This window comes from Furipterus horrens, unplaced genomic scaffold, assembly GCF_987537825.1.
Source record: "Furipterus horrens unplaced genomic scaffold, mFurHor1.1.pri manual_scaffold_4, whole genome shotgun sequence".
Taxonomy (NCBI): Eukaryota; Metazoa; Chordata; class Mammalia; order Chiroptera; family Furipteridae; genus Furipterus; species Furipterus horrens.
The window spans coordinates 129,793,371-129,820,830 of NW_028327174.1; the positions used below are offsets into that span (position 1 = coordinate 129,793,371).

Sequence of the window (27,460 nt, forward strand, 5' to 3'; positions counted from 1 at the left end):
AATTGCAACATATAAATATCATAAAATTATGTTTTTCTAATTGTTATTGAAAAAGTCCAAATACAGTGACTGACACTTCTCAGTAGCTAAGTTATAATACTAGCATTACTATTGTCAGCAGTACTCAGAAGACCATACATACTAGTAAAAATAATGCCTAAAGTAAATTTTCATGAATTATAACAAACTGATTCTCTTTAGAAGATATTTGATAAAATTAAATCAGAGTAAGGAACAGAGACAGCTTAAACAACAATATGCTTGGATTGGCTTTTTAATGCTCAGAGAATGAATTCATAGAATTGAGAAACATTTTTTAAATGCTTCCTGAATTAGCACAATAAATTTCCTGAAAATTTAGTAACAATTTAAATCACAGCACAATGTCTGGGTACCATCCCTAGTAAGTTACTACTGATTTAGGTTATAAAGAAAGACTGTCACCATAATGCAGAATTGTCACAAATGAATAGTATGGTTGCTTCCAAAATGGGTATCATAATTATCTATAAAACTCATTTAAAAAAATACATATTTCTGCCTCTCTTTGGGGGATATTTATTCAAATGAGTCTGTCCTGGGACTGCGAAATTTTCCATTGGTCCATAAACAGTTGTTTGGGATCCTGGATATGAAGGAATGTTTCTCAAATTGTTTTCTAGAACATTAATTTCCAGAGAAACATTCAGAAGTATTTACAGGGGGAAAAAAGGTACATGGTCAAATTACTATAGGAAATACTGGGTTTAAACAAAGTTGAAGAAGATTCTTTACTAAAAGACTCATCTGAAACTTTACTAAGATAAACTGCTCTCTGCTCTTCAAAACAAAGTATCAAGAATTTTCGAACCTTACTTGATAACAAAATCCTTTCTTTGAGCTAAGAACTCATAGCACAATAAGGGTCCAAAAAACACAGTTTGGAAAACACTGGCCTTAGGACTATTATAGAACACTCTAAAAGTGAATTATTTACCAATTCCTTATAATCAATTGGCTGTAATCATTTCATTAAATTAATTAGGGATACTAAAAACTAACAAAATTTATCATATGTGGGAAGGTTAAATGTATTTATCTATATCTTTATAGGAAAATATCTTTAAAACACAAATATATTTATGGGTGAAATGATGTTTTAGATTTTCTTTATAATACAGAAAAGGGAACAATGACTAACAGTATGGATGGAGCAAGGCTGGATATGAACTGGTGGAGCTAGGACATGGGTACATAAGATTATAGTACACTATTTTATTTTTGAGTATGTTCAAATTTCTCTAAAATACAGTTCTTAAAATGTGTATCTACTTGGTACTTTCCTAGAAAAAAAGAGACTAAAAATTATGTAGATGCATGTTACATTCTGCAGAATAGTCATTTTAAAGGTTATATCAATACTAAATTCAGTTCAAATGTGTACTGAGGAAAATAAAAACTGGTTAGGATGATATACCCTGTGAAATATAAAAATGAACTAATTTATCATGCATATTTGTTTGTATTTATGGAAATACATTTTCAATAAAGGATGTAAGTGTTTTACATGTAATATGTCATAACATATTAACAATTATAGTTCATTGTTTTCTATCTCAATTATGGCTGAGATAATTGAAACACGAGGCATCTTTTTCTAAATAATCTATCAAATATTAATATTTGAGAAGTAGAGTAAAATGAAATAAAATTGTAGATCAGCAAAGACTACATTAATGTAATCTCTTATATTCAAGACACTGTTATAAACGAATATTGGGTATTCAATAAATAACTAAACAAAATAAATAAATGGGTTTAAAATTATAATTACATGTTTTTAAAAGAGAACTGATTTTGTCTAATACCAAACTAGAAAAGTATAGACATCATAAGCGGATGAGAATCATTAGTTCATGCAGCTATGTGAAACTGAATTAAAGCCAGAAGTTTAAGTATTTTAGTAATATATCAACGCTATATGTTATAACAAACTTATTATGAATAGGTGTTCTGTAATAAATCAGATGGTCATACCACACTAAATGGTGGCATTAGAATAGAAAAGAAGAAAAACAGACATTTTTTTTACACCTGCCTTTGCAAAGTATGACATTTCCTGTTCCCTTTGAATGAGGAGTGTCAAGGTAGATGCTTGTGTTATTGAGATTTTGGTTATCTGATTAACACATAAAATAAATCTATCCTCCTGCTGAATATAAAAGTAAATGTCATAAAAACTACTTATGTTGTTAATTTAAATTTCTTCTTAAAAGGGTCAGGAGAACATATTACACTGAGCCTGAGATCCTAAGTTTTGAAACTGCCGACATTTTCAGGACAATTTACCATATTTTATGAACTTTTTCTTTAACCAAATGAACCAAACAGACATAAAAACCTATGACATTCTCAAACTTATAATCTGTAATTCATTATTTTGGATGAAATATCTATGAAACATGTACATATAATATTTACAAATCTGAACTGGTTGTTACATAACTTCGTAAATAAATGATGAAATAAATGAGGGCCTAAATGTTATAAATGCTACAAGGTCTTCAATGTGTTATAGCTTATTATTTCTTATTCTTTAGGTATATAAGAGAGTATTTTATATACAATAAGTGATAAGTATTTGCACTAAATTGCTTAAAACCAGAACAGTAACAAAAAAGAAAGTTTTCATGTAAGAGGTTGGTCACCATGAATATGGAATTATCTTTGTAAAAAGAAAGAAATTTCCAGTATTATGTTAGGACTGCACTTCATAGCAGCATCAAATGATAAATGAGGTAAAAGAGATTTTTTTTTTATTTTTAATCAATACAAGAATTATATTTACCTTTCAAATGTTTTAGCATTATATTTTAACATCCTATTCTTCAACAAATATTTACTGTACATGCAGAGCTAACATGACAGTATAGGTGGTGTTACAGAATTTGGGTAATTTTGGTTAATTATTATCCTTGCTGTTAAAGAAATTATTGTTGATAAATTTTGGGGAGAAAATGTATGTCCTATATGTATGTACAAAATAGCCCATCTGCCCTTGCTGGTGTGCCTCAGTGGATTAAGTACCTGCCAGCAGGCCGAGAGGCCCTCAGTTCAATACCATTCAGGGTCCCCGGTTGGCGGTGTGCAAGAGGCAACCAACTGAAGTGTCTCTCCATTTCTCCCACTTTCCCCTCTCTCTGAAAATAAATAAAGTCTTTTTAAAAAATAGCTCAAAAGTCAAAAAGTAGATGAAGGAAATTATGTTAACCATTGCTATTGTCTGAATGTTTGCATCCCTCCAAAATTCATGTTAAAGCCTAATCTCCCAGAATTACGGGGTGGGACCTTTGGGAGGTGATTAGGTCATAAGGATAGAGCCCTCATGAATGAGATTAGTGCCCTTTAAAAGAGATCCCAAAGAGCTCCCTAGACCTTTCCACCAACTGAGGGCACAGCAAGAAGGCACCAGGTATGAATCAGGACGAGGCTTTCACCAGAAAGGGACCATGCTGATGCCTTGATCTTGGACTTCCCTCTCTCCAGAACTGTGAACAATAAACTACTGTTGTTTATAAGATACCCAGTCTATGATATTTTGTTATAGCAGTCCGAATGGACATCTATTTACTATTTTAAAGGCATTACTGTCACTGCCACCATTACCGTGGTATTAGATCTTTAACCAGGTTATACATAAAGATACACATATAACCTATATCTATGATGTGGATTACTAATATAATAATTAATATTTGGATACTGTATGAAATAATTAAATACTATACATAATTTGCCTTTTATTAGACTGGGGCTTAAATCTCCTAATTCCTATCAGTTAAAAAGCCCAGGCTAAAATTACAAATGGTAGATGAAGATGTACCCATCTTAGGTTTTAAAACTCCTAGAAGTAGAAATTTTATTTATCTAATCAATATAGTACTTTTATTTGTACAGAATTGGGTTACTTAATAGTAAATAAAGATAATAGATAATAAAATTTGTATTGTAAATATTTCAACTTTTTAAAATAAAAAAACACATAAGGGAAAAATGAGAAAATTTGTAAGAACATAAATAACTCAGAAGTTAAACTACCTCATACAGCTCACTTATAAATCTGTTTTATTTCTAACTGGACTGTACTTACGCTTGTCTTTCAGTGAATATGATATCCATACTTTGTGTTTCTCGATCATTTTGAGCTTTAAGCTAAATAGAGATAACAAAGAAGTGAGGGATAAAAATTTGCCATGAAACCAAACTAGTTCTTTAAAAATTATTCTGGCTATGAACTGAGAGATTATTATAATAATCTTAATGCCACATGCAAAGTTTTTAAAAAGTGTTTGTTTCAATTAACAAATGACCATACCAGATAAAAAGAAAGTCTTTTTCACAGGCATGGTAATCTCACAACAACAATATTCATTTTGTCAAATAATCATAATATTATTTATGTAAACACAATTTCAAGAATTTATTGGTCAATAGTTGACTAATAAGTAATGTGTTAAATTTAGACCCAACACAAATTTTATTCTTAAGTAATTCAGGATTTTACATGAGCATTCCTAGTTGACTCTACCTGTGCATATTCAGACTAGAATATGGAACTATCCCAAATAAGTGACAAAACATATAAAGAAGTTTTTATTTTTCCCATGTAGTATTAAAATAGTTTTCAAAGGAATTCTCCTGTGTTCTAAAAGCCAAGAATAATGTCATTAAATGACATGCTTTTAGAATTGCAACTTAGACAGTCATTCTATAAATTCTATGCTTTCATAGAACTTATTTGATTGTGTAGATAAAATTATAAGCTATGTAAGTTATAAGTTGTATGTTATTTTCATCCAAGTGTTTATAAATAAAATAAACTATCCACTAACATCTCATTTATCAATCAAAAGTAGTCATATGATAACTATTTGCTTTTCTCCCTTTTGTATAAAACTCTGTACAAGTGCTGCAGTATATCCATTGAGTACTCAGCTCCATTTATACAAATATTAAACCAGATGGCAAACTAATTTATACATAAGGAAATGCAGATGAAACTCTGTAACTAATGCCAACTGTAGAACCAGTTCAAACATAGCCTTTAGAAAGACTATTAATAAAGTATAGACTTGAGAGAGCCAATGAAAAGGAAAAAAATTTTTAAAGCATAACTAAGAGACTTCAAATCATAATAGTGGTATTTAGGATCAGAGTAATACCTATCTCAGAGTAATGCTTATCTCTAAGGTCCATAAAGTTTTATTGAACTATTTCTTAGCTATAAATGCTTTGTTTTGGAGAATATTATCTATGTAGTTCTATTGCTTATAAATTTTCTTACCATGTTGTAATCATTCATTACTTCTTCCATTTCAGTATTGGTATTAAGTTTATCTACCAACTAAAAACAAAAATACAAAAAAAAAAAAAACACAACATTCTATTAGTCTATAAATTTTCTATAATCCATAATGTAGGTATTCAATCTTAAAATAATGAAGTCACTTAAGAGTTAATATTTAGAAGTATTTTATCTTCTAAAATAAAAACAAATATTGAGCTACCTAAGTAATCATATACTGTGCATTACACCAATCAATAAACTACATTTTTGGGAATGTAAATAAGTGAGCAGTAATAAACTACAACTGTTCCTGCAGATTGTACCTTGAAGAAGTTTGCCTGCCCTAACGAGATGTCTGAGCTCATAAAGAAGGGCCCAGAGAAGACAGCTTGAGAAAGATCTCTCTCTCTCTCTCTCTCTCTCTCTCTCTCTCTCTCTCTCTCTCTGTTCCTCTATCTGCCCCCCGCCCCCCACTTCTCCACTCCCAGGGGAGATGTGTGTTAATAGATTTACATCATGGTCATCTGAGAAGTAAAAAAAGACAGAGTAAAGCACAAACAGAACACTGGGAATGGTAAGTCTCGTTCAAAGAGCTGGGCAGTGACGCCCTGGCTGGATAGCTCAGTTGGTTAGAGCATGGTCCCAATACATCAAGATTGCGGATTTGATCCCCAGTCAAATGGAACAACAAATCAATGTTTCTCTCTCTTTCTCCCCTCCTCTCTCTCTAAAATCGATCAATCAATTAATTAATTAAAAAAAAAGAAAGCTGGGCAATGATAGCAATAGCTAACATATTTTGTGCCAAACACTGTTCCAAGCCTGTTAGGTGTATTACTTCACATAATTTTCACACTCTATGAAGTAAATATTATTGTCTACGTTTTGTAGATAAAGAAATTTAGCAAGTCATGGAGACAGAATTTGAACAAGAGGGCTACTAATAGCAAACTACTTTGGCGTAATTGACTCTAAAAGACTAATATACTTTATTAATGTAATATATGTATATTCGTATATACATATCACATTTTCACTTGTGATATATATAATAAAACCTAACACTCATGCCTGCTTACTATATACTAGAAATTTGGCTAAGTGCTTTCTCTGTATCAGATGTTAGCTCATTAAATCTACAAACAGCATATTTTACATGTTATTAATATTTTTATACTAAATAACTTACCTAATATATTTTACTGCAACTAAATATCTTTCATCTAATGTCATTTTACATTTTATATAAAACTAATTTTCTCATATTTAGAACAACACATCATTTACTAAAAAGAAAAACTGAACTGAATATTAAGCCAAAAAAAATGTTTTTTTATGGGATTATATAGTCTAATAAAGAATTATAATATTCAGCACAATTTTGTTTGTAGGTATAATACAAAAATATCCAGTAAGTATATCATAATTTACCTAACCACTGAAAGAGAATGTTTCTTATTTTGTGTAAAACTATTTAAAAAAAAATATTTGTTTGTTTGCTTATCTGTAGAGAGAGGAGAAAGGAGAAAGAGAGGGAGAGAAACATCACTGTGTGGTTGTCTCTCACTTGCGCCCCCAACTGGGGACCTGATGTGCAATCTAATCATGTGCCCTAACTGGGAATCGAAGCAGCGACACTTGGTTCGCAGGCCGACACTCAATCCATTGAGCCACAGCAGCCAGCGCTAAAACTATTTTTTAATAGCAGAAGTGAGGTAAAGATTTTTCTCTTTCATGAAGTCCAGACACCACTGCTGCCAAAATCATCCACAGATACTGAAGAAGGAAAATTTTGACAGTAGAAATTTTCATGGGGTCAAGATCACCCCAATAATTGGGAGAGTTAGCAACACTGTCAAAGAATTATTTCTTCTGAAAGTTCACATTAGGAAGTATGTTTATGTTACATATTCTATTTTTGACAGAAGGCAAACACTGTATTTTGAATGAAACACATGAATGCAGGTACTATGTACTGAATAATTAAATTTTTTAAAATTCATGATGACAACACTCCATAGAAAGATAAAGTGTTTATCTAACATTTTAGTACCCAATAAATTTAAGGTACTTTTAAAATTATTACTTTAACATTGATTGTTAGAATAAAATAACATGTGTCTGTATCAGTAGTTGTAAATAAACATACTTCTTGAAAAAAAACGGGATGAATACTTATCAATCTAAATAGTTCTGGGGAGGGAAATGAGGGATATAGGAAAGGGACAGTTTTATCTTTACACATTCTATAGTTTCAGTCTTTCACAATATGCATTAATTCCTGTACTATCTGGTATTTAAAATAACACATTCTTTTGCCCTTGCTGGTGTGGCTCAGTGGATTGAGTGCCCATCTGTGAACCAAAAGGTTACCAGTTCAATTTCCATCAGGGCACATGCCTGGGTTGCGGTCCATGTTCCCAGCTGGGGGCGTGCAAGAGAGAACCAACTGATGTATCTCTCAAACATCGATGTTTTTCTCCCTCTCTTTCTCCCTCCCTTCCCCTCTGTCTAAAAATAAATAAATAAAATCTTAAAACAATACATTATTTGAAGTAGTAAAAAGCAATGAAAATATACAAAGAAAATTCTCAATGAAATTTCAAATACCATGTTGTAGTCTGCTAGTTGTCCTTGAAAGTCTTTGATTTCAACAGCTAAAGTCTCAGCTCTGCAAGCATAAAATAAATACACTCCTGAATTGATAGAGAAGCAAGTCAACATTATGAACGTTATCAATAACTACAAATTCAGTATTAAACTCCTGAAACATATAACATTAAATGTTATTAATTAAAAAGATCTTGCATAGTTTACCTGCAAAATTACTCACCTCTTTTCATATGACAAATATACTGAATTCTCTTGATTGTACATTTCTATTTCTTTCTGAAGTTTATTAATTTCTGTCGTAAGTTCATTTATTTTACTTCTAAATGAAAACAAATAAGTCAGCAATACTTATAATCAAGAAAAGACATTCTAGTTGAATAAAACAAACTTTTAATAAATGTGTAACAATAGTATAAATGGTTTTGTGAAATTTGACTTAAAATTTTTTTCAAGTGGTTTATTAAATTAAGAATGAAGTATACCCCAACTGATAAGATGCTGACATAGATTCTCAAATCATTAAGAAAGATGACATAGGACCAGAATGGAAATCTGGTCAAACTAGTACAATGTATAGACAGAAGTAGATGCTGAATTGTCACTCTCACAGCTCCTGCTACACTCTAGAACAGGGTGTCTCAAGAGTGACATTACTGACATTTTAAGTCACTGAATAATACTTAAGTGTGGGTTTGGGGGCGCGGTACTATCTTGTTCACTGTAGGATGCTTAACAGCACCCCTAATCTGGAAGCTAGTAGCATATCCTTTGAATCCCAGTCATGACAATTAAAAATGTTGTTTAAAAATTGCCAAACGTTCCCTGAGGACAAAAATCACCACCAGTTGAGCACTGCTCCAGAGTTAAACAACTACACAGATAGCTGTAACTACTCTTGGATGAAGAATAAAAAATCCTGGAGAAGAAAGGCAATGCAATGATGACAAATGGCTCCGTTTTGTTTCTTTTGATTAAAAAGTGGCTGAACATCAAGAGATACTATACAATGATGGTCTTACTATCTTTCTTATTGATGTTAACTTTAAGGATAGATGGGGAAAACCTACACTTCTCTTTGTTTACTTCTAGAGGTTTGAGAATTTAAAAAGATCAGGTAATTGAGAAACAAAAGAATCAAGAAGGACTAAGAAAGAAAAATAAACTTTTAAGATACAATAGAAGGAGGGATTAAATGAAGTGGAAATAAGAGAGAAAGAAGATATAGATGAGAAGCCAAGAAGCAAATAATATAAAATTGGAAAACGGAGATAACACTGTAAGACATCAGCAGAGAAAAAGGTAAGTAGAAAATAAGAAAAAAAGAACTGCACAGAAATATATAACAATGTTTATAAATTAATTAAAACTAGTCTGCATTTTTAGCAACTGACCAAATATATACTAAGGTAAAATTCTGTATCAATTACTTTTCATAAATAAATGTATACATATCCCTGTTCTTATTAGATGTAACTGGTGATATACTTCGATAGAATAAATAATATATTTCAACACAATCAGTGAAGAAAGCATAAAAAGGTTATATTTATCATTAAACTTTTAAAAAGTGAACTTGAAATATATAGCTTACATGCAAATATATAAAATTAAAAATCTCAGCTTAATTGCATCATACGTTTATTTCGTAGTACAACCAAATAAACCAAAAATTATGTTAGAATACAAAATAACTCTTAGAAGTCAACATACATCTAATTATCTTAATAAGTACCATAGTTAAAACATCATGATCATGCATAGGAAAAAACGTGTTTATTTAACATACCGAAGAAGTCCAAGATAATAAGATTTGTCTAAAATTTGCCTCTGGGGACCTAAAATAATTTTTTTTAAGTATTAGTGTTCAGTTTAGAAATGCCACCAAAATAGCAAATCAAAAGCACAAACAGAATTACAACATACAATTCTCTGGCAGTCCTCATAAATGCCCCAATAAATCTGATAATCAAGAAGAATCATTGAAATGGAAAAGAGAACTAATACCTTAGCATCATAATATAATAGAAGCTTGAATTAAAACCAAAGATGAGTGTGGCTATTAAGACAGACTCTACAGGTTGGGTTAACTAAATGAAAACTGGGTAAGGGAGTCTAGAATAGGCCTATCCAAGAGAACTCCCTGCAACAATGAAAATATCTTATATCAGCACTGTCCAGTAAGTAAACTACATGGGATTATTGAGCACTTGAAATGTGGATGGTGCTACTGGGAATTTGAAGTTTTATTTTACTTAATTTTAATTAATTTAAACTTAAATAGCTATTGGCTATCATACCGGACAATGCAGATTTAGACTATGAATTTCTCAGTGCAAGCAAGAGATTATGGTTTTTCATACTCTGTCTCAAGAGACTTTTTTATAAACATGATCTTATATTTTAATAGAACTAAGAAAGTACTCCTAGGCTAAATGCCCCAAATCTTGAAAGAGGTGAAGTGCCCTGCAAGGTGTGAGAGGTAAGGCTTAGGGAAGTCTAGGCAGAAAAAAGGGAGAGAATGTCTAGGGCACTAGAACAAGAGAACAAGTAAAAGTCAAAGCAGATAGTGTGCATAGTGGTAACAATCAAAGCTTTTATGTAAGGCTTTGAAGTATATTGGTAAAAACTAAATAATATTGGTTCTGTTTTGAAGGAGAAATTAATACCATACAAATATTTAATAAATTCTTTATAGAATTTCAGTATGTTTCTACCCTTAATGTTTAATAATATTAAGTGCATAAATTATATACACAACTATATAATTTTGACTCTTTTTTTTCACAATATTGATAACTGTTAACCAAGCTTTTCTGAATAATCTATTGGTTTTTAATGTTTAGTGAGCTAAGTGTATTATAATATAAGAAAATTTAAGTCTCCTGAAAGGCCTGAAATGCAATATTAAAAAAGTAGTATATCTTATCATTGATTTTGAACCAGTAAAGTATCTTCATTCCTGATAGTAATTTGTCACAAATACAGAAACAAAACACTCATAAGATAGTTCACCATGCTTTGATTTATATATGCACAGACTAATTTTTTGAATCATAGCATACAGTATATTGTTATGCTTTTCTAAATACATATAGAGGCATATTGAGAGATGTGGTATAAATCTGTGTTAGCCTTATTTCTTTATGTAAGTATTACAATGCAGTATTATTAGAAAAAGTAACACTTTTTGACTTGCTTCTCATAAATACACAAATATCTTAATAGTGTAATTTTGGTATAGAAACAATCAAAGTATTTCAGAATATTTCCATGCAGTACTAAAAATCTAACTTTCATTCTTGAGCTTTTCTTCAAATTATTTTAAATTTCTTGAAGTTCTAGCAAATTTCCATATTCAGAAAAATGAAGATTAAAACATATATATAACTCTCTAGTTCACAATGTAGTTTCATTTCTTCTCTTATTTAACCCTCGATTTTGTGAATCAAGGAAGAATTGAGTATAACAGCCTCTTGCACTCTATAATTCTGATTTAGTAACATGGTACTAATATTTCACATACAAAATAGAGTCATCTTCTAAAAATAGATACCTTTAATTCCAGTTTTCATTCCACTCAAACCCTGTTGTGTTACAGGACGATCTGCAACTTTAATCTGAGAAGACAGAACTCCTCCTGGCCCTATGGGGCCACCACGAGAGCTTGGTCTTGCTGTTCCAGGTAGTATCTAAATATCAAACAAGTTTTCAGTTTTAATAAACTAGAAAAACACTGTACCTCTACTATTGTTAAGACTGCAAAGAGAATATTTTTAAAACTTTAATTCAACATAATTTGTAAAATATTCCTTTATTTTTTAATGTTTGAATATGAAACATTATTTAATAAAATTATTCAAAATTTCAAATTCTATGTGTAGACATTATTTATAATACTCCAAAACTGGAAAGGAATTAATGTCCACATATTTTTCATCATATAACCATAGAAAATGGTTAAATAAGTTGTAGTATATAACAAAATAGTTCACAATAGTATAATTTCATTTTGTAAAAACAAAAGTCTGGAGAATTATATAAAAATCAATAACAATGTTTATCTCTAAACAACATTATAGTTCATATTTATTTTGCCATTTATATAATTTGGTGTTTTTCAGCATTATTTATGGTAAGTATAAATATTTCCTTTCAAAATCAGACAAAAATTCATTCTGAAAAAGAATTACATATAACTCCATCACAAGACAGCCATGTAAGTATTAAAAGGATTACGTTAATCAGCAAACATTCATATTATTACTTCAGGTCTACAAAATGCAATATTACATCATGCACCCCGAGAAAGGACAAGACTCACCTTGTCAGTGCATATACAATAGTATATACCGAAATGGGAAGGTATAAAAGATAACCTGAAAATATTCCAAGTGAGCCTTATCTTCTTTTCCCTCTTTTATTATTTCCCCCCTTACTTCCAAAGAATAAAGTAATACAATAAAATAAATATGTAGTAGAAATTTTATACAGGGGTTGTATACAACCATTGTCATTCATTTTGACTGATTTTAACTGTGAACTGATAACCTCTAATCTTATCAGCTAACATAGTTCTTAAGTAATTCTAAGAATTACTTGGCAATTATTTTGAGTATGGGGGTGGGGGGAAGCCAGCAACAATGACACATTCCAGAAGAAATATGTTGGACACAGAAACACTGTCAACTCCAAATTCAAATTAAATGAATTCAGGGTTATTCTGAATGATCCTTGTGAGAAAATGCTAAATCTCTCACTGCATAAATCTTCTAAATAATTTCCTCTTCAGCTCTATGCAAGCATAATCATGATAGCTATTCAAATTACTATGCTATTTTTAAAAAAGTTATCTAGATGAAGTATAGAGAAGAAAGTATAAATTAAAACTGCACGCATTAAAAAGAATGAAATACAGATATATGTACTCACATAGATATATATTTATATCACTGATATATTACTTAAATGACAAGAATGTATATACTATTATCTTCACTTTAGAAAATGCTAAAACCATACAATTATATATGCATATGTGTCAGTGTTTGAAAACAGATGGAAAAAATCTGAAAGGATACATATCACACTGTTGACATTGATTATACCTGGGGCAGAAGGAAGGAACTCTGATATTTCTTTGTTTGTATGTTTTATAATGAGCATTACTATTTTAAAAAGAGCAAACATTAAATAGGGAAAGCACCTCGCAAATAGTAGGTGGCCAATGCCTGATTCCTTTTAAAAATATTTAATTAATAAGAATAAATTCTTACTAGAATAACAGAAAAAGATACCTCAGCTCAGGACTATCTATGAATTTAGAAAAATCATTTCAGTACAAGTTGATGATGATGCTATTACCTGAAACTCTAGAAAAATCTCAAAATTTAAGAAAACTGACTTTAACTAAATTATTCCCTCCACCAAATGCTGCTTTTGTTATGAAATAAGCATAGGGTCCAACATTATCTCTATTGTCCAAGCTTAATACCTGATATGCACCTGATGAGGTAGTCAAAACCATCTGTTGCAAGCATCCGAGAAATCACTATGACCATTTTGGTGTATTCATTTCTTTCAATATACATATAAATGTAAATGTTACATTAAATTGACACCACACTGCTTTTTTTACTTAATACTGTATTATATATATATATTATTTCCTCAAATATTCTTTCAAAAAATTTTAAGTATCTAACTTTTTTTTATTGTTGTTCTATTACAGTTGTCCCATTTTTTCCCCTGCTGCTCTCCCGTCCCACGCACCCCATTTTCTCTCACAGTCGGTCCCCACCCTGTTGTTCACGTCCATGCGTCATTTATACTAGTTCCTTGGCTAACCCCTTTCCCTGCTTTCCCCCTTCTCCCTTTCTTTAAATTTTTTTTAATGGCTACCTAATAGTTTATGATAAGAATAGAGATATAATTTATTTATGAGTAACCTGTTATAAGGTCATTTAGGTTGTATTCAAATTTCACTATTATGATGAAAATGTAATAATTATCCTTATAGGATATTATTCTGCTTAGAATTATCAGTTTATAAAGTTTATATATTTTGTTCTCATAAGGTGTTTTTCTCTTACTGATTCACTGATTTATGACACTCTATTTTACATAAAAGCTCTTAATACTTATCAGTTTGTTTCTAGACTGCTGTTGCAAACAGAACATTGTTTTAATTATTTATATTTTATATTATACTATTGTACTTTATTTTTGCTTTTTTATTGTTTTAGATAATAATTTTATAATAATATCCATTCCCCTGCCTCTCACACACACACACATATACACTGCCCCCACAAAAAATCTCATGAAATTTAATTGTTTATAGCTTTAATATAGAAAAAACTTTTATGCATTCTGAACTCTATGTATAACATATGTATTGCAAATAATATTTTTTACCAGCTTGTCACTTTTCTTTTAAGTTTATGGTATTTTCAATTTTGTAAATTAAAATATAAAATACCCTCCTTTTCAGTATTTGGTGTTTCTGTCATTTTACAAAAGTCTAACCCACCCAAGTTTATATGAAATATTCGCCTATATTTTCTTATAGTGAGTTTATGGTTTCCTTTTTTAAATATAAAGTTTCTTAAATACCTAAAATTCTGTGTGAGGAAGGGATCAATTTTTTAAAAAACAAATAGCTTTCAGTAATTTAAGTGCACTACTGAATACTCCATACTTTTTCAAATAATTTGAAACACCGCCTTAATCATTGAGTAAATTCATATATATTTCTGATCCTGTTTCTGGTCTATCCATTTCATTTGATTTTGATACAAATACACTCCACTTCAATAACTGTAGTTTTAAAATACATTTGAATATCAGCATGAGCATGTACCTTCTCTCTATGGTATCTTTCAGACAGTCTCCCACATTTGTACTCCTCTATGTTTCCAAAAAACAAAAAAACATATATTATAGTATGCTCAGAGTATAAAGATATAACAAAGAAGAGCTTATTGTTATAAACAGGCTTTCCAACTTCTACCAGGATATATACACAAGATTTCAATAATTAGTTTAAACTTACTCCAGTTGCCACTCGAATATTTCCTGATGGGGGTCTTATTCCAGAAGGAGGTCTTCCTGTCAACCCAATTCCGCCTCGTGAAACAGGGCGAGCTGCTGAAGGTTTGTGATTACTAGCCATTGTCTGTTCACTTTAACCACTGTTTGGAAACAAGAAATAGTTCAATTCTCCTTCAATATCTTCTATAGCTAGACACTAGTGACCCACATACCCTTCCTTCAAACATTTAAGCCACAATGATTTTTCTTGCAAATTGCCATTCCAGGTGCCACTACAAGGCTTAGCCTGATTAATTTTATCCAAATTTGACATAACGTCCAATTTAGAACCATGAAATCATTTACTACAACATGCCTTCCTCTTTTCTCTATTATCAAAATACCAGCTCCTCTAGTTTATCTCTCCTGTGTTCTCATCCCATACTCTAGTAAGTTTATTCAGCACCTTTCTTTTGGTCCAATCTTTTCTCTGTGCTTTCTGGTCCATGAATCGTCGTCGGCAGCCGTCCGTCTCGAGAGACAATGGTGTAGCTTCTTAAGAGTCTATCTGCACCGCCGAGAATGGCTGTGCAGTCCGACTCGGGAGTGACACGGTATCTGTCTCCTCCCGTGTTGAATCGACATCTTGCGATGACGCTGGAGTGTCCTCTCCAGTGAAGCTGAAGCTACAGAGCCTGGGCAGGGTGATATGGAGGGTCTGCTGTTGCCCATGCAGCAGACCCCCCCTCTCTTCGCAGCTTAAGGGTCCAAGGGAAAGACGGAGTCAATACAGCTTGGCTTCAGGTGCGCCGCAGGAGTTGCCGGTGTTGACTACAAAGTCAAACCGCCTTAGGGACTCCGGCTCCGGATTTTCTGTCGGGGTTTACTCCCTTAGCCTTTCCCCTGAAGAGGTATGCCGCAAGGCAGCGGAGGTTTTTTGGAGTCAGAGTTTTCCTTCTCTGATGTGCCCTGACTGGAAGATCGAACCAGCGACACTTAGCTCGCAGGCCGACGCTCAATCCACTGAGCCAAACCAGCCAGGGCTGGTCCATGAATAACTCTCTTTTATTCTCAATCCTGTTATTAAATACAGTGGTACCTCGGTACTCGATAATTCATTCCTGAACTCATAATGAGTGCCAAAATCGTGAGTACCGAATGCAAGGAGTGATAAAGCATTTTCTCTTACGGGGTGGTGCCTTGATTCACAGTAGCTATAGCAAGTGCAAGGAGTCCCAAGTATGCACCAAGTGCTGAAACATTCTTTTCTCATCAAAATATGATGGGTACAGGGTTTGATAAGTTCTGAAGCTGACAAGTACAGAGGTATGACTATACTTCCTTTCACTCTTCCCTTTAATGGAATACCAGCTTTCCCCAAAAACACTTTCGGTAACAAAGGCTGTTTTAACTTCCAGTGCCACAATTTCAAAGCAAAGGAGTGGTGTGGCATTCTCCTTGCTCCCCAATGTCACTTTCAAAACATTATGCCCATGGTGGGGGGAAGCAATGGAAGAAAAAGTAGGACAACTGTAATAGAAAAACAATTTTAAAAAAATTATGCCTTTAAAAAATGAACAGAATTCTTTCTTTGAGGACCAGGTAATGCAACCATATTACCTTAGATCTTTTCTGGTTGCTTTTAACTAGAGACCTCTTAATCTCTCCATCCTCTTCACGAAGGTCTTTGTACCTCTAGTTTAGTCTCTCTATTCCATTCCCACCAACATCCTGAATGACTTTCACATGAATACTGGATTCAAATATTGAAATTCTAACTTCAGTTCCCTAACCTAAATTTCAGTAACCATCTCAATCCCATTTCAGGTAGCCATGGCCAGACACTGAGTTTATCACCTGGAACTGCTTAATCTCAAATACTTTAAGTGAAATACTTTAGTCTCTAAATTTAAGCTCCTCTTCTCTTTATTCTCACCACACCTCTTTTTAAACCATGTTCTTAATTTACTGATTTTCTCCCAGTTTATTAGCCTCTTCCTTTACCCATCAGAATATTATTTGAAGTTTTGGTTGATAATTTAGAATAGCATATTTTCAAATTATGAGTTATGACCTACTAATGGGGTTATAAGAACAATTTGGCAGGTTATGACCCATATGCTTTAAACATGAAATAAAACAGAAAATATAAAAGAGCTCAATTTTTTAAAAAGTTCATTGTATAGAAAGGGTACTATTTGATTACATTTTTGTTTCAGTTATATAAATTTACATATATTTGTACTAGTCTGCAAAGTAAAATATATGTCCTGTCGTAGGTCATGTTCAAAAGGCTTTTAAAGATTATTAGCTAGAGAGAGAATATATAGAGAAAAAGTGTTCAGGACTCTGCTAAGAAATGTTATTGCATTCAGATAAAACAGTAGGAGACTAAAAATGAAGGCCAACAAAGCAAATAGAAAAACCAGGAGCGTGTGTCAGAGACACCAAGAAAAAAGCAGGAATGGTCAGCTATGCCATTTACTGCTGGGAATTCAAATAAGATGAACACTGAAATGTCCATTGACATCCTCATCGAAGAAGCCATTAATGACTTTGGCGAGAGCAGTTTCAGGGACTTCTTTCCTTCTCTACACTAAAGTACTGTCTAATGAGCACCACCAACTAATTCATATCCTTGAACTTTATTCAACCTATCTGGCAAAGTCAGAAACTCACCTCTATGTCCAACCAGGTTTACTGAACATTGGTAGTAGAAATCATAACAAATAGTCTGGAGTACTGCCAAGTCATAGTCACAAAACTTAGCTGGATCCTCAGCACAGAAAATTTTATTTATCCTTTATAAGAGCCTTCTCTCCTTAATGATTCCAATCCTTGATCACTTTTCAGTCTACACTCTGTTCCTCCCACTCTCAGCAGATGACTCAATTTCCTACTGACAAAATTAGGATTTGAAATCCATCATGTTTGGAGCACACAAACCTACCTATATCCACCCTGCCCTCTGATTTCAAAAGCTACCTATTCTTTTGTTTAAGATCTACCTCTATTCTATTTACCCTCCTGACCCCATCTTCTTTGGGACAACAGACTCTTCTTTGTCCCCTCCCCTTCCATTCCAATTTCTTCTGTTATTATCTCACTCCTGCCTATATCTTTAAACTTTCTCCATTCTTTCAGTCTGTTATATCCAGTTCTTTCCCAACTTTAAAAATTAATTCTTGATACTGAAACCACTTTAACTCTGTTCCATATATCCTTTTCCTATTCAGCTAAGCTCTAAAGAGTTTATATCCATTATCTCTCCATTTTCTACTATTCCATTCAAATGGCCCCTTCCAATGTAGGTAGGGATGTAAATGTCACCTGTTACTGATGTCCACTACTACACAAAACCATTTTCATGACGTACCTCTCATTAGTTTCCCTTGTTCAGTCCTTTCATTCTTTCAGCTCTTCCTCTTAGCAGCACTTCATAGTCACAGAAGTCAGAAACTTAATCCTTGATTTCTTCCTCTTCCTCAACTTCAACTGATTTTATTCCTAAATGTTTAACATGTACCTTACCTTCTACTCCTATAGTATTGTCCAGGGCCTGATGGATTCAAGTGGATTATACTGGCCTCTTTACTGGTCTGCTTGTCTAATACGCATCCTGCCTGTTATTTTCTCTAGGAATACTTTCACAAAAACCAGCCCATAACCACCCCTCCTTTAATTTGAATTTATAGGCCTGTCTTATATGCTACTATGCATCCTGGACATAGCTCTATTCTAAAATGGTTTCTCAGTTTCTATGCTCCCTGCCCAGTGATTGGACTGCTTTTATTCTCTCTATAATCTTTCACCCTTTTTTCTTATAACTCCAAATATCTTGATGTCTCATAAATCAATGTCTCCAGATTTGTCCTTTAAACTGGGTATTGATTCTAAATTTTGGGTCTGCTGCATGGGCAACAGCAGACCCTCCATATCACCCTGCCCAGGCTCTGTAGCTTCAGCTTCACTGGAGAGGACACTCCAGCGTCATCGCAAGATGTCGATTCAACACGGGAGGAGACAGATACCGTGTCACTCCCGAGTCGGACTGCACAGCCATTCTCGGCGGTGCAGATAGACTCTTAAGAAGCTACACCATCGTCTCTCGAGACGGATGGCTGCCGACGACGACGACGACGATTCTAAATTTTCAATTGCTTATTGGAAATTTCTATTCAGATAACCCATTTTCACTTCATATTGAATATGTTCACACCAAAACTTAAAACTTTCCATTCCAACTAGCTCCGTGATTCCATTTTCTTGCTATTTTGAACTCCATGAACAAAGTAAGAAATTATTACTATCATTATCATTTCAAATGGAAAATGGAGTTTCATGAAATAACTTTTAGAAAGGAAGACAAGGTCATGGATTCTTCTAAAGAAAGCTAAAACAAAAAAAACCTTTGTTTCCAGCAGAATTAGTCATTGTTAGTCAAGCTTTCCTGATAACTTGAAGAAACTGTACAATATATCAAATGTCCACCTCATTTTCTTTGCTACTGCTTTACTATCATGGTAAAAGCATAGTATTAGATCAGTCCTAGGGGGTAATACAAAAGGGTGTGGTACTAGTAACAAAAATACCACTACCTCCTTGGGTATTCACACATACTCAGAGAAGCAGCCTATCCTTTGGTTCCAGAAAGATTAGAGATACAAACTTTAGCTCTGCAGTTATCAGCCTTATAATTCCCTTTGGAGGTATTCCTCACAAGTAAAACACAAGTGTGGCGATAGCCTCAATCTTGCAGAACTGCTGTGAAGATTACAGATAGTATATATAAAACACCTGGATCCTCGTTGTTGTTACTAGCATTATCTTCCCTAACCCAGCCATTTTAACATATATAAAGACGTGAAAAATTGTTAAGTCCCTTCTGCTATGAACGACAAATAGAAAGCTATTATTATTGAGTAAAATCTCTCCATCCCTAGCGTATTTTTTCTCTGAAGCTCTTGAATCTTTCCCTTTGGCCTCGCCTTGGCAGGTCTTCTAGGGAGACTGTAGACGTGTCGCCGCCCGTTTTGCTGGGCTAGAGTTTTGACTTTCCTGGCCTGGCACGGCCTGAGGAGAATAGCTAAGAACCGCGAGTCTATGATTTGTTTTGTTTGGAGCGCATCAGCATCTCCAAGGTGAGATAACTAGCTACAGGGGGGCGGAGGGGGGGGAATGGGACCCAGGATTTCTCACCTCCGTCAGCGCCGAATGAGGGAGGTCGGAGGTCGCAAATCGCAAGGTCGCACCACAGCGGAGCTCACTAGTCACATCCACAGACGCTTTCTCTAATTCGCAACTCCCAGCTCACACTCCAGCAAACGTCGGGAGCCCTCAGGCCTAACAATTAGAGCCCAAGCGCCTCTCCGTATCCCGGCAACGGGGGCGGGACAGAAGAGAACACTCCTCCTGATTGGCCAATCCTCGGCCTCAGCTCTTAGTAACTACCAGCATAGCGACAGTAAAATGTTCCCGCGATACTTGAGTTCTTAGGGCTTTTCCAAAAGGAATGGAAAACGACGAGTTGTCTAGAAAAGAACATTTTATTTGAAAACGTTGGTTTTCTGTATAATCAGAACAACCCCTCTGAATGTGTGCCTGACCTGTACTCACTCCAGCGAGTTTTATTGTATCTTTATGTAATCTCCCATCTGCTGCGGTGTAGTACATTAAGAGTTTATATTAAGAATTGTTTGAAGTTATTCCGTGGTGTAGGCAGCATTGTACGTTTTACTTTTAATTAGTAGTAGTGAACTTACTGTTGTGACTGCACACGTACGCAATACAGCGTTAGGTATGGATGCGATTCTAGTACCGTCTGTCCCTCCACATTTCACTGGAAGCTTCATATGAAATTTAACAGTTCTTTTCATTCAAGTTTGTGAGAAAGGCAGAATTAAAAGGGAAGTCGTTTTACAAAAATTATTTTAAAATTAGTGTTCAAAAAACAATGTAAGAATTGCATCTCAAAACCCACCTCTCTAATAAAGTAACTTAGTCTGTTTTCTTCCAGTCTTCCTAATATTAAGAGCATAAAAGTCATTGCAATTACAATCATAACATACATACACATTGGAGTTTGAATATTTTCACATTATTTCCAACTTGCATACGTTATTTATACCCAGATTTAATCTCTTATGTGCCTGCCTGTAAGTAGTTTAAAATCAACGCAATACAAAATAATGTTATGTGGCTCAGTTTTCACTTAACGTTCGTAAAATATTTTCATGAAATTATACTGTTTGACCCTAACATATTTGTAGTGTTCATTTTTCCTTTTGGTCATTGTAGTGACGGGTAGTAAAATTTGCCATACCAAAATTCTCACTTTGGTAAAAGGATTATCTAGAGCTGAAAGCAATTGTGAAGCAGATAAAAGAAAAGCTCTTTATGATTCCTCTATTTGTTTAAAAGAGTACATAAATCTTGAAAGATTTTCCTTCTTACCTCTCTACCAGGAAGGACAAAAGTGATAATTGAAGACAACTTGAGACCCATCAATAGCCTGGAGACTGCAGAGGAGGAACCTACATAACAGATTTTATTAAGGTCTTTATCTACCATTAGTTCCTCTTATATTTGCCTTCTCATAATTAGATGCCTCTAAAGATTTAAGGTTCTTCTTCTTCTTTTTTTTTGGTCACTTCCGTAAAAATGTGTTGGTCCTTTGTTTAGATGCTTTATAACCTAAGCCTTAGTCACTTTGTGGGTTACTCATCCCTGAGTTTCTCTTTGTATATATGATATACATATGAACAAACTTCTGTAAGTTTTTCTCTTATCTTCTGTTACAGAGCCCCATTAGAAAAACTAGAAGGGTAGAAAAAAAAGATATTTCCTCTCTTACAATCTTTTAACTGTCCAACTATTCCACTATTTTCTCTGAGAAGTCACTTGATATTATGCAGACTCCCTCCCTCAGTGCTTTTAGACGTACGGCAGGGGGAACCAGGTATTGTCATTTGTATACAGATATGAGAGTTGAGAGAAAGCATTTTAAATCTCTCAAATCCTTAACACAAAATATAATTTTTTTTAACTACCAAGAACCCAGTTTAGTGTTCACAGAATTTTAAAGGAAGCAATTGTTTCCAGTATGGCCCTTATCTCCCTCGTTTTAATTAACTTGTAAAAATATCAGAAGACTATGCAGAGGTTTCAGGAAATCGGAGTAAAACTGCCGTAAGACATCACTCTAAGCAATCTCAGTAAACCACAAAACAGCGTGCAGCCCTGCAGACCAAGATTTAAAATATCCGGATTCCGCGCGCCTGGCGCCACGTCCCGCTGGCGCGTGGCATTGTGGGATTTGCAGTCCCATCCCGCATCCCGTATTATAGTAAACAGTTCAGCCAGGACTTGGCAAAAACGGGCTGCGCAAGGACCGCGATTGGGGCGCCTAAGCGGAGAGGCCGGTGTCCTATCTCTTCCTTGACCCGCGCGGTCCGGAGCGCAGGAAGGAAGCGAGCCTCACTCAGCTCCACGTCGGCCTCAGCAGCGGGGACGCACACGCTCTGCGTCACGGCGGGCTGAGGTCGATGATGAATTCCGGTGTGCATGTCCGGGTTGCTGTGTCACTCGGCCCGCTTGGCGCGCCCCTTTCCTGCAGCCCTCACGCACCGGCTCTCGGGCTCTTCCGGTCTCCGGTTACCTCTCACCTGCGGGTACCCTTCCCGCCGCGCTGCGTCGCACACCCGGCCTCCCCTGCGGACTGATCTTGCTCGGTGCCCGGGCCCGGGTGCCGGACCGACAAGGGCCATGGCGAACGGCGCCGCCAGTTATCGGCTGAGCTGCTCGCTCCCGGGCCACGAGCTGGACGTGAGGGGCCTGGTGTGCTGCTTCTACCCGCCGGGGGCCTTTGTGTCTGTGTCGCGGGACCGCACCACCCGCCTCTGGGTCCCGGACAGGTGAGCGCTGCGATCCCGGCAGCCCCTTGGCTGTGTTGCAAGCTTCGTTCCGCGCGTGGGAAGAAAGGGACCCTTTCCTGCTCTGTCCTGCCCACCCTTTCTTGGCGGCCTTCACTCAGGTCAGGGTTGCCTCGTAGTTCTAAGAATCCTGGCACTCGGGACGCGCAGTGTAAGAAACCAGTACGATTTGTTCAAAAGAGCTTCGGATTGGGGCAACAAACAGACCTACGTTCCTGTCCTAACGACCACTAGCGAGTGGGTGACCTTTGCCGAACTTCTTACCTTTTGGGGCTTAAGTTTTTGGACGGTGATTTCCCATGTTTCTTTTAAATTGAAATTTTATTGATGCCAGTTGCACCCTCCTAGATGAGGCAGTGTGCAAGCATCTACCATGTAATTGAACTAAGTACTTCCTTCCTACCCCCAGAATTTGCTCTGTAGTCTTCCTTCAAGCTTGAGAACCTGAGTTCTCAAAAATTGCTATCCAAAAAGTTGCTTTACCTCCTCGCTCGTTGTCCAAGGCAGAGTTCTCAGTCTGGGATCTGTGGTGCGCTTTAGATGGAAGGGATGAAACCTCTCAAGTGTTTTATGAATGTGTGGTGGGTGTGATGTTTTTTTGATGAGAGGAAGTCCATTGCCCTCTAACAGCCCCCCTCCCCGGAAAAAAAAAAAATTTAAACGAGATTAAGCTCCAGTCCAAATCAAGTTCAATAGTTCAGTCCTGATTTGGCTGATTGTAATAGGCAATTTATGACTTGAAAGACCGATTTCAGTTAAGAAAGAAAAATTGAGATGAGTTACTTTAACTTCCCATCAGTAGAGGTTTCATTCGGAGTCTAGGTTACCATCCATAAATTCAGATAACTGTTGATTTAGTGCCTCTGTTTATTTGGGATCCTGAAAAAGAAGGACAGACAAGTTCTTTATATTTATAGAACTTGCTTGCAGTGTGGGAGGGAAGATAGAGCAAAAAACAATAAAAAACACGGACTTGTCACATACTATGAATAAAACAAATATCAATACAGAGTTGAATGGAGAGAGATGTTAAAGAAGGAGGTTTTTTTCTTTTTTAAAAGTCAGACACTGAGATGGAACTTGTCATGGGAGCAAGGAATGAGGAAGGTTGAATTGGAAGAGTCCTATAGGCTATAGGAGGAACAAACTCATAGGCTCCTTGGATTGTGGAAGAAGGAAGTCCTTACTAGCAGAGGGGAATGAGCTGTGAGGTGGGGCAAGCCTCTGAGGGCTGACAAAGGGAGTTAGTAGTTAGAAGCCTTTAAAGGGTTTTCATCAAGAAGCAGCATGATTTGATTTACCTGTTGAGAATTTTCTGCTAGATGCTGGTGTAGAATGGATTGCCAGGGCGTAAATGTGGAAGTAGACCTGTTTGGCAGCTTTTGAGTAGTGCAGCCAAGATGTGATAGACTAGACTAGGGATATTGTATGTAGAGCAAACTCCCGTATTGAATTGGATGAGAAGATTTCTAAAGGTCTCTTCTAATACCCTGTGATACTAAAAACCACTTAGTAGCAGTAATACATAGCTTTTTGTATATTATATGCCCAGTAGGCAGTAAACATTGCAGTAAGGAATAGCTAAAGGGGATGCCAGTTGTCATAGTTGAATCCTGTCATTAAACTTCTACATGCTATATATGAGTGTGCTAAGTTGACAAGAACTTAAATCACTGGAGTGCTTGCATTTACCAGGAACTTGAGGAACTTTGGGCTGAAATGATCCTCTATTTGAAAACTGGTTCTTTGCACTTAATTCACGTTGTCTTTTGTTTTTCTTTTTTAAAATTCATTTATTTATTCACCTAACCTGATTGAAAGCCTGCATTGTGCCAGGCACAGGGCTAGGTGGAAGGTGATTAGAGAGAGAAGATAATTTTACCTCTCATTTCCAATTGCTTAGGGTAGAGCATCTCATAGTCACTGGGTGGTGAACTTCTGATGCATTTCAAACTGGAGTGACTCAACCATACTTTTAATGTTATAAAAGTGTCCTTAAGACTGATATCTTGACAATTTCTTTTATTGATTTTTTTTTACACATTATAAATTTATAATAACAGGAAGTTTATAATTAATTTCCACTTACCATTCTTTCCTCTCTAGAAATTTTTTTTTTAATTTTACTTTTTGGTTTTTCAATTACAGTTGTCCCATTTTTTCCCCATTGCTCTATTTTATTGTATATTAATACAGTTAATGAAGTGCTATAAAATGTTTGGAGTTAAGTACTAAATGAAAATTGCTTTCCGTATAGTTCTGGATCACGGTAGTTAGTGTAGAGCTGGCCTAGAAATGATGGGGGAATTTAGTTTTAGGGAGGCAAATAGTTCTAGCATAGACCATTGAGAACCCAGAAAGTCTCTGGGGCCTTCTAAAGTTCTTTCGGAAAGGAGACATGTTTTTTTCTTTTTTTTTTTTTAGTTCTTTAAACTGAACCAGTCAGCATGCCCTTCTTTGAGACTGCTTCAGGCCTGTATAAGCCTACTTCAAATTAAACTGGATTTCACAAGTCTATCACCAATTATTGCTTTGCCTTTTTAAAACTACCCAATTTGATTGATGCACCCCCAGGTTTTATACCATGTGTTAAATCTTCCCTGACCATGCCAAAGTCTCATAAACACTCAGCACTTTGGGCCCTTAGTCAAGTAGCTCTATGGAATTTGTTAAGAAATCAGAGCCAGTCCCTTCCCACTCCCCATTTATCTTTTCTTGGAGGCAATATTTTCTTCTCTTAACTGCTTATTTTTATTTGACTTCTCTATCTATATATATAAAGTGGTGTACAGTCGTGTGATGCTTGACGAGGTGGGTACGTTCTGAGAAATGTGTCTGTGTCGGTAGGGGGTTTTGAAACTGGAAAAGCCAGTGCTTGTGCTGCCTTCATCTACCAGACCCAATAAGCAGACAGGGATTGCGTCTTTATGGGCGCTTTATTCAGATGGTCAGCGATCTGAGAAGACTGTGGGTTTGTACCCTAACAGTCTGTCTTAAATTCCATTATGAATGGGCCCTTTTTATAAGGAGAAGAGTAGGTAAGTGGTTTGGAATTCAGGGAAAAGGTTAATCGGATAAAAGCTGCAGCATTCCTTCATCTGTGTCCTGGGTGGTGGTCCCTGTGTCCTAGACAGTGGTCACCCTGGAGTACAGTGGCTCAGATACCATCCTGATAGCCCGCAGGCCTCCTGAGGCACACAGGTGGGACTGCTTATTGTTACCTGGAGTCAAGGTGGGTCATACCCTCAGTTCCTGAAACAGTAGCTTTTTACATACATTGATTACTAAGCTTATTAGCTGTTACCTGAAACTAAAATTTTCCAGCATTTGTGTCCCCCATAATTTTAATTGTTATGCAAACCTGAGTTCATTTACACTAACCAAAATGATATAGTCCACTACATACCTAGGCTATATGATACAGCCTGTTGCTCCTAGGATACAAGCCTGTACAACATGTTAATGTACAAAACAACACCAGAGTAAATCAAGCACAAGGGAAAATGATGCACTTCAGAAGTACAATCAACAGGAGATGTAGGAATGTCCTGCAGTATAACACAGCATACTGTTTTACATGTTTATAAGTAGAAAGAGAACACTAAAATAACCATAAAAAGCATAATATAGTAAATATATAAATCAGTTACACGGTTTATTATGATTACCGAGTATATAATTTTATGTGCTGTACTTTTATACAACTGGAAGCAGAGTAGGTTTGTTTACACCAGCATCACCACAAATATGTAATGTGTTGTGCTGAGAGCTTACCAAGGTCATGATAGGACTAGCTGACAGGAGTTTTCAGCTCCGTGGTAATCTTATAGGATTACCATCATATATATGGTCCATTGTTGACAGAAGCACAGTGCAGCTCTTGACTGTTGCTATTTTTTTTAAGCGTTTTTTATAGTTCCTATTGTGGAATATCAGAATTTAGCTCTCCACCCTCTTCTACCAAACTCCATCACATAGGCACTCTTTCTAGTCCCTTAAATTAATTTAAACTGAATCAGTATTTCATGATGCTAGAGTCTCTGCACCTAAGCTGTGAAATAAACTATGGTAACTTTTCCTCAACAATTTTATGATCTCCCTGTAGCTACTAGTTGCCTTGTTTTTGGATTTCATTTGCTTAATTTTCTTTTTCTTTTATTTACATTATTTTCTATTTATTTGTCACTAATTCAACTTTAAATTCCTTCCTAGTTGTCTCTCTCTCTCTCAAGACCTTTAGATATATTGGATATTTTACAGTTTCATCTTTCTTTTAGTGAAAACTTTCTGACCTGGTCTGTCTGCAGCTGGTACACAACTAACCCGGGGATCTCCCTTTATTCCCTTTTGGACCTCTTGTGTTGGATTTCTGTTATCAATTTCCTTTACTTTCTCTTTCTTGGCTTTCTCCCTTGATATCTTATTGGAGCACAGCCTCCAGGAGCGTCCTGAAATACAGTGCATTGATAATAGTGTATCCTGGTAAGTCTGAAAAGAATTTTATACTGCCTTGCTGCTTGAATAACTTAGATGTTTGTAGCATTCTAATGTCCAAATAGTG

General features: G+C 35.2%; 2 protein-coding genes across 2 annotated transcripts in view; one reads left to right on the forward strand and one right to left on the reverse strand.

The window, feature by feature from the left end:
* The window catches only part of IFT74 (intraflagellar transport 74), a 104,430-nt gene extending 84,096 nt beyond the window's left edge, over positions 1–20,334 (reverse strand). The window contains exons 1-8 of the mRNA XM_090275790.1: positions 20,168–20,334; positions 14,991–15,129; positions 11,493–11,628; positions 9,726–9,774; positions 8,160–8,258; positions 7,937–7,997; positions 5,324–5,383; positions 4,130–4,191 (exon numbers count right to left, since the gene is read on the reverse strand). Coding sequence (XP_090131916.1) covers positions 4,130–4,191; positions 5,324–5,383; positions 7,937–7,997; positions 8,160–8,258; positions 9,726–9,774; positions 11,493–11,628; positions 14,991–15,110 — 587 coding nt within the window. The 5' untranslated portion in view covers positions 15,111–15,129; positions 20,168–20,334. The remainder of the gene's footprint in view (positions 1–4,129; positions 4,192–5,323; positions 5,384–7,936; positions 7,998–8,159; positions 8,259–9,725; positions 9,775–11,492; positions 11,629–14,990; positions 15,130–20,167) is intronic.
* Positions 20,335–22,503: 2,169 nt separating this feature from the next.
* PLAA (phospholipase A2 activating protein) overlaps positions 22,504–27,460 on the forward strand; it is a 35,749-nt gene continuing 30,792 nt past the window's right edge. The window contains exon 1 of the mRNA XM_090274054.1: positions 22,504–22,881. Coding sequence (XP_090130180.1) covers positions 22,532–22,881 — 350 coding nt within the window. The 5' untranslated portion in view covers positions 22,504–22,531. The remainder of the gene's footprint in view (positions 22,882–27,460) is intronic.